Source organism: Amphibalanus amphitrite, unplaced genomic scaffold (genome assembly GCF_019059575.1).
Source record: "Amphibalanus amphitrite isolate SeventyFive unplaced genomic scaffold, NRLGWU_Aamphi_draft 001660F_arrow, whole genome shotgun sequence".
Taxonomy (NCBI): Eukaryota; Metazoa; Arthropoda; class Thecostraca; order Balanomorpha; family Balanidae; genus Amphibalanus; species Amphibalanus amphitrite.
In genome coordinates this window covers 17839-25858 of record NW_024883153.1, presented here as the reverse complement: position 1 = coordinate 25858, position 8020 = coordinate 17839, and the positions used below count along the sequence as shown (strand labels likewise).

General features: G+C 47.9%; 2 protein-coding genes across 3 annotated transcripts; one reads left to right on the top strand and one right to left on the bottom strand.

The window, feature by feature from the left end:
* Positions 1-216: 216 nt before the first annotated feature.
* Positions 217-4686, bottom strand: LOC122374462. Of its 2 annotated transcripts, XM_043353234.1 has the most exons (6): positions 4472-4686; positions 3241-3397; positions 1681-2034; positions 1287-1409; positions 830-943; positions 217-561 (listed from the first exon to the last, which is right to left on the bottom strand). In XM_043353234.1, exons 2-6 carry the CDS (start codon positions 3395-3397, stop codon positions 401-403), a joined length of 909 nt encoding a protein of 302 aa, XP_043209169.1. In that variant the 5' UTR covers positions 4472-4686; the 3' UTR covers positions 217-400. The 2 variants fall into 2 exon arrangements, with proteins under 2 accessions (XP_043209169.1, XP_043209170.1); XM_043353235.1 differs by lacking the exons at positions 3241-3397; positions 4472-4686 and adding an exon at positions 3010-3079.
* A 527-nt stretch (positions 4687-5213) lies between these two features.
* Positions 5214-7865, top strand: LOC122374461. Its single transcript, XM_043353233.1, has 6 exons — positions 5214-5470; positions 5693-5843; positions 6146-6466; positions 6633-6917; positions 7171-7308; positions 7549-7865. Exons 2-6 carry the CDS (start codon positions 5693-5695, stop codon positions 7710-7712), a joined length of 1059 nt encoding a protein of 352 aa, XP_043209168.1. The 5' UTR covers positions 5214-5470; the 3' UTR covers positions 7713-7865.
* Positions 7866-8020: the final 155 nt, after the last annotated feature.

The window sequence follows — 8020 nt, the reverse complement described above, 5'->3', positions numbered from 1 at the left end:
CTTTGAAATGTCTTACCTTTTTCGCCGTTAGGCAACCGTACAATAACTTGACTATACAGGCTTATCATGCGTTGAATTGATAAAATTAATGGCCAGCCTCATGGTCGCACTTAATTACTTCGATCGATCATTACTTTTGATAGTTTCTTGCCACTTATGTTGAAGCCTTATATGACACACTTTGATGGGTAACACAATTTGCGAACATCGCGGCACTCTTTGTAAAGGAAATCAGCGCTAACTTTATTGTCGCTACAGCTACATGCGTCCCATATCAATCAGTTTGCCAGCGATGAGCGATCTTGACCGGCAAGCGCACACATGCAGCCGCGGACGAATCACTGAGGTAAAGGTTCCCAGTAAGGCACGTCCGACCATCTATTCACAGTTGAAAGTGAGTTTAGATGGGGTCAGCTCTCTTGCAGATGTGCATGTCGATGCAGGCGTCGTAGCAGCACTTGTCGCTGGCCGCGCACTGGCCGTCGTGCGCGCACTTGTTGAAGAAGGAGAACCTGATGCAGAGCAGACGCAGACGGGGACACTTGCCGCCGTGAATCGACGCTGTGGAGGAGGGAGAGAGGGTGGTTAGAAACCTCAGGCACGCCAACAAGAGTTTGGCCTTTCGGCACATTATGCGAAATGCGAGGAACCTAAAATGCTACATTACTGATCAAGGGTGGCGGGAGAAACGTTCCCGATAAGTACGCATTTCATTACGGTATCTTATCTTAGCATTTGGGCTTTTCTTTGCTTTGCAGGTCATTTATTTACTTTGCATCTGATGTACACTAATTACGCATATTGATTTATCATGCATGTATCTACTTACGGTCCCCAGCCCTGTTGGTGCCGTCGTCGCAGCAGTAGGGCTCATTGGTGGTGGGCCGGATACAAAAGTATCGGCAGCTCGGACCCTCCGGTATCGGCTCAGGCTGAACGATCTCTGAAACGTTCACACAGAGAGCGGTCAGAGGCGTGGGAGATGTGCTAAGGTGCCGTAAGGTTAGAATTTACTTTCCGTTCCATGGACTTGTGTTGAGCGCAACTTACACGAGTTTTTTGCATTATTTTCCGTTTTATCATTAAATAACATACTCACTACAAAAGTCTGTAATTCCTTTGAGCGGGTAAGATATCGGTTGAAGCGAACACATTTATCATGATGCGCAAATGATAGGTATAATGACTTACATATCAAAGTGAGTTGATAAATATGGGTGACTTTTAAGTACTAAGTTCTATAGATGCTGTGGCATCAGATTTGCTTTAAAAAATCCTGTCCTTACTTTCGGTTTTATTGGCGGTTATGACGAGGATGATCTCGTTGTTATCCATTATTTGGAGGAGAGTGTTGTCTCGAGATGTCTGGTGAGCGTCAGGCATCTGAAGGGAGCCTCCCATTCCCAAAGCTGAAAACAACCGACACGTGAAGTAACTGGTATGAGGCCATATAATGTATGGTTTACACCAATATGATTAATTGTGCATTTACGAACACCCCAATATGTATTTATCCGCGATTCAATCATTTGTTGAAATTGTCAACGATCATCCCATTAAAATGTAAGCGCAAGTATTTGTTACTCTCGTTGTTGTTTACAGCTAAGTTTTCTCTCTAGCACCAACAAGAACAAAAAGCTCATAACGAGCATTCGATGTTCATCCTGGGGCATCGCTTACCTCTGGCTTGGCCCGGCTTCTTTCTGTTAACCATCACGACTCCCTTGTTTCCGCCCTGGACGTTAATGAGCGAGCCCTCGACGTTCTGCTGCCGCTGGCTGGAGACGATGTTGACCTGGTTGTTGGACACCTGCCGACCGGCTCCTCCACTCCCGCTGTCGCTGCCGTCGCTGCTGCCGTCGCTGCCGCCCGTGCCGGTGGTCTGCAGGGCCTGGACAGCCCCCTGGTTGTTGGTGGCCTGCGTGGCTCCGCCGAGACCGGTCTGTTTCTGCATGGAGACGGCGCCCGCCTCTCCCCGGTTGGTCTGCTGGCCGTCGCCGGTGGAGTTCTGAACACTGGTGGCGTGCGTCTCACCTGGGGACAATAATGACGCTATTAGTCCAGCCCTAAGGACGGACGTTACATAGAGCTTCAAAGAATAAAACAATCGACCATGAAAATGATTCGGAGAGGAGAGTGGGAGAGAGAAACAGACAAATTGGGTCGAAAAGCTGCTTAGTTTTGTTAAAATATTTCGGAAAAAAAATATTTTTTGGGTTTAAAACTGAGTTTCAGTACCTACATACATTCTACGCAAAATATAGGCACTCGTACGATTACGCACTGTGTTGTGCTATAATATATAATATCACACGGGGCCGGTAAAATGTTTCATTCAGGACCGAGGGATTTGTTGAGTTTTCCGCACGAGACCGAAGGTCGAGGGCGGAAAATTCAACAAAGCCCGAGGTCCTGATTCCTGAATGAAACATTCCGGCCCAAGTGTGATATTTATTTTAGCATATGCCGTTTAATTTCCATATTTAAGCTTCTTTAACAATTGTAAATGCTTGAAAGAAGTGGAAAAACCAAGACAGAATATCAAGAACTAAAAATGTACATATTCCCTGACCAAGATAATAAACCAAGCCGACTCAAGATCACTGTGTTCCATCCTTGTGTCTGGTTCTGAGTTGGATTCATATCAAACCAAAAACACCTACTTAAATCTATGTCATATGAGAAGCTAGAGTAACGTTTGTTTTCAATATTAGAGAAGAGTGGAAGGTATACAATCCTGTGAAGTGAGCGCTTGGTTTTTTACCCATGTCAATACGAATAAAGTTTTTACTGATCAATGTGAAATGCGTTTTTTGTCAATTCATTGCAGTTGTAAAAGGCATGAAATTGACGCTATAAATGTAGGTGATTTATTAATCTGTCTGTACATTAGGATGTAAAATATTATCTTGAAAACCAACATTTACAATCTGTTCAATAGTTCAAAGCGACCAAATGCAACACGTAAGTTCACGTTAGATTTCTATCAGTTAAGCTCTTTTCCAGCACCTTCCTCCGCCTCAGGAAATGCTACAAAATCTCGCTGATAAAATGTTTTGCCCATGGGCCGAAACCTTTGCTCAATTGACTTCAACATTATGCGGTTTAATCCAAAAAGCTTTTACCGCACGCTCGCGCTAATGCTAAAGGCATACTTCGGCATATGCTAAAAGATTTATTGACCTCATTTACGAACTAACGGTAAACACGAGCTCTCGCTCCTTTCTCGCCTGTGCTCACCGAACTGGGAGCTGGTCCCTACGCCTTCACCCTGCCGCCGGCTGCCGAAGACGATGTTGGCCCCGCTGCTACCCTGAGAGTCCTGACTGGCGAGCGGCCCCGCAGCGGCCAGAGTCACCACCAGCACTAGCGCCAAGCTTCGGAGCACCAGCCGCATCTGTGGGGAGGGGTACGCTGGCGTTGTATGTACTGTCATAGAAACACGTAAACGACTCGATTAGAATGTGTACAATACATCATGCATCGCCCAAAAATGATTAGCATTCGCACATAGATATTCAATCACACGAGATTTTCACCGCTGCCCCTCATAGTCATACTACCCCGAATGTCGATGCTCTGGACGAGAACCGTTGCGACCAGACAGCCCACATGGTTAATACGTCACCTAGAGCAAGTGCTTGAACATTCGAGTAGTCCTAAACACGTTTCTGCACGGTGGTTACCTTTCATACACTAGGTATCTTCCCGTTCATTTCACGCTTGAATGCATTCAGGCCTGCAGCCAACAGCCCAACAGCACAGGGATGAAATCTGAACATTTCACACGGCTTTGGGGCAAATACAAATCCAATATTCCGTTTGGCAAGCGCATTCACTCAGTCGCGTTCTGTGCGAGCCGCCTACCCGACATGCGCGCTGTGTGTTATGCGGGTTGCCTAGCCATCAGGCGCGCTGTGTAGTGCGGGCTGCATAGCCGTCAGGCGCGTTGTGTAGTGCGGGTTGCCTAGCCGTCAGGCGCGCGGAGTTTTGCGGGTTGGCTATAGCCGACAGGCGCGCTGTGTGTCGTGCGGCACATGTTGCATGAGGGCTAGAACGTGTTCAAGAGCTACCGAGCAATTAGCGATGGATTAAGCTCACCAGTGGGTAAGGACGAAAGCCCATCTAAACGTAAATTTAGTAGAGTTATGCATTGAGTCATGTTAGATTTTAGTTCAGCGGTAAGTGTTAACTGTTTTCTTTGACACCATGACACCGGAAAGACCATAAAGTAAATATACCACAAAGGGCGCTGTAGCTGCGGTGTTATTTCTTTCGTTATGTGATTAGCTTGAATGCTGCAGCATCGTTTGTACTGGGAATGGTTTAGTGTAAGGGATGACTCTAAACATTATGCACTTAAATCTGTGAAAGCATGCGCTATTTTCAGCATTGTTCGTGAACGGTATACAGAAATCATTAAGACGAAAATGAAAACGTAGAGAAAATAAATGGTTTAACAGTCACTCACTGTGTCCGTATGCGTGCTCTGCCGTCTTCCGTCCTCAGTTCCGTTCGTTCACGTGTTACTGACGCGGGTCCGTTCGTTACTGGTTCGATCTGCCACTGAGGCCTCCGTCGGACCATGGGTAGATGTTATAGCCGACGCCCGGCCCCGCTGAGTCTCCCTCAACGAGAGGCTAGTGTTTACGTCTAGAGCAGCCGTGCAACACTCGCAGCAAGACTGTGGGTTTTCAGTGTTTAGAAATTATCCAAATCCAATGACGTGAGCATGACGCAGTTAGCGCAAATCGCCCAGTACAAGTGATCACAGTTCAATCGTCACCATGCATTACATTTGATGAATCCAATGCATAACACGCGTTTTGTGGAATGTGACGTCAAATGAGACGTCATAAATTTCACGTAATGAGACACATTTAACGGAAGACTGTAAGGCGATGAACACAGAGGAATCAAACGTTTCCAGCGATTGCCGGATTCCATTTGATGGGTCATTTGCTTTATCTTATTCTATATAATACAGATATGTAGGTACCGAAAGAGCCGACAAACAAACCTAGACAAGCGGATAGACAGAAAAAGAAACAAGAAGATATATGATATTAAGATTTAATCATGCTTGCGCTTAAGGGTTTAAGGGCTAACCTTCGCTTGTGCCTTTTAACTTCGCTGCTCTTTTACTCAAAGGAGGGTCATTAGCATCGACACACAGCCCATGACATCGGTTTCCCGGCCCCCCTGCACGTCAGTGACGCCTGCACTGCAGATCGGCACGCGTTAATATAAACATTGGCAAGCCCTGCGACCTGCCGATCAACAGTAAACACTCGGTTCGGCTCGCTCGTAGCAGCGCAGTGCAGCGTGTCGGCTATATCATCTGCCACTGGTCCGTCGACGGTCTCAGTGACGCATTGGACCGGTACCGGACGGATCAGGGGACGGTGACACGTGGAAAGACAGGAACGGACGGCAGAAGAAGGCAGCGCATACTTTTTACACGCACAAAGTAAGTGCATTATACCTACCCGCTTAGTTTATTGTTGTTTCCATAAGATTGATGATATTTAATATTCTGCGGTAAAACTACGCTAAAATGTGCCTAGTAAAAATAATAATACCGATCATGACAAAGGCAGCTACCGTTGGTGCCCGTCTATGTAAAGCAATGCACGAAGCAATGAAGTAACGCAGATCTGTGAGCATTATCTCAGCGTACCCCTCCCCACAGATGCGGCTGGTGCTCCGGAGCCTGACGCTGGTGCTGCTGGTGACCCTGGTCGCTGCGGGGCCGCTCGCCACTCAGGACTCCCAGGGTGGTGGCGGGTCTTCAATCACCTTCGACGAAAATATGTGGAGAGGCGGAGGCAGCTTCCAGGCTGGTGAGCACGAAAAAAAATAATGGCATAGAACTCCGGTGCAGGCATGCATATTTCAACAGGCATATGTGTTGCGTAATTTTGATAACACAAACTATCGTTTCATATAATTTAAAAATTATTCAAACGATAGAATGTAGTCATGCAAGTCGGATACAGGGCAAAAAAAAGTTTAATAACTTAACTTCCTAAAATATAAATGCCGTTATCCGACACCTCCTTTCAACTAACAATCCAGAGTGCTGCGAAAACTCTCAACCGTCAACGGACAGTTTTCAGTCTTTAGATGTCCGTCCATCCTACAGGTGAGACGAGCGCCACCAGCGTTCAGAGCTCCACCGGCGGCGAGGGTCAGCAGACCAACCAGGGCTCGGCACAGGCCGCGTCCCTGCAGAGAGAGCAGACCGGCGGGCCCGGAGGTAACGTGCAGGAGATCAGCAACCAGGCCGTCATACAGGCCCTACAGCAGGCCAACGGCACTGCCGGCGGCGCCGAGCAGATCTCCAACAACCAGATCAACATCAACTCCAGTCAGCTGCAGCAGAACGTCAACGGAACGCTGGTCAACGTCCAGACCGGCCTCGAGGGAGTCGTCATCATCAACGCTGATGATTTGGCCGGGCCCGGTAAGATCTTTGGAAGGTTCAAGGTGATACTAATTGTCACTAATCTGGAGATGTCAGATGATAAAAAACTAATTGTGGTCAAATACCATTCTATAGTTTCTGCACTCCATGCCTCACCCACGACGACCGTCAGTCGCTAATGTTTGTATCTGCGTGTGATTGCCAGGCGAGTCTGACGCCGAGCTGGAGGTATCCGGCGACGCTCTCTTCTTTATCGAGGAGCAGGACGGCCTGACCAACGCCTCCCAGATCACCAGCAACCAGGGCGTGATCCAGACGCTGCAGGAGCTGACTGGGAACGGCACCGGTGACGGCCAGCAGGCGTCCAACACACAGGTGAACGTGCAGGCCACGCAGGAGCAGGAGAACGCCAACGGCACGTTCGTGCACGTCCAGGAGGGCCACCAGGGCGTGGTCATCATCAACACCAACGACGAGTCCGGAGCAATCGGTGAGCATCCTTGAGAAAATATATACGCGACACGCGTGCCTGGATGTGAGACATCATTCGTAAATATGCCTCAACATAAGTGTACTGCGTGAAGCTATGGATAACTTTATGCGTTTGACAATAGTGCATGTTGTGGATAAGAAGAACGGCGAACATCGGCTTCTATAATCTACCGCGTAAAGTGCAGGCCCTGCAGGGAGACTGCAGCCCCGTACACATTAATCTGATGTGTGCCTCACTATTTGTTCCGCAGTGGAGCAGACGGTGATCAACGACCGTCCGCTGGGAGAGGTGACGGACGACAGCGCCACGTGCCGCTACTTCTGCTTCAGGCGCATCGAGCGCACCTTCTACTGCTGCGACTTCGGCAACAACCAGGACCTCGGAACATGTGAGTATGAGCTTAAATCAATCACACAAATTGTATGTGCGTTCGCATTCAAATAATATTTTACTAGAACTCGGTGAGTGATGTGTCAACATTAAAGTCCTTGTATTATTTGTATCGATGGGTTATGGCCTGGCCATGCATTCGCTATAAACCAATTTTCTCCTTCATAGTGATAGCATAAGTTCACTCCACCTTTCAAAGTTCCCATCTCACTGATCACGTCTCCGTCTGTTCCCGTAGCCGACTATCACGACGGGGAGTGTCCGGAAATGCCTGAGCTATGTGAGGACGACGACGAGACGTCATACACAAAGTGCGCCTTCGACAGCCAGTGCACTGAGGAAGAGGTGTGCTGCTACAATGGCTGCGCGCGGCACCACGTCTGTCAGGTCCCCTTCCTGTAACCGCCAGAAACGGTACTCGGTGCTCGTGTGTTTGTGATGCGTGGCTCAAGCGTGTCGCTCGAGCCAGGATGTCGAACGATGTATTCTGGGACTGTAATTTTGCGCTGTTTGGCCTTATCGTGTTGTGCCAATATACCGGATGGCTTTGTTGAATCAGACTCATTTGTGTAAAGTAATTATGTATTGGTGTTGATTTAAATCATAAAGGCTGAATCATGCTTCATGCACAAACAACATTGCTCCACGCTCAGGAATAAAAACAATGCGCTTTCAGGAAACAGAAACTATGAGATTGCGTGACAATTTTG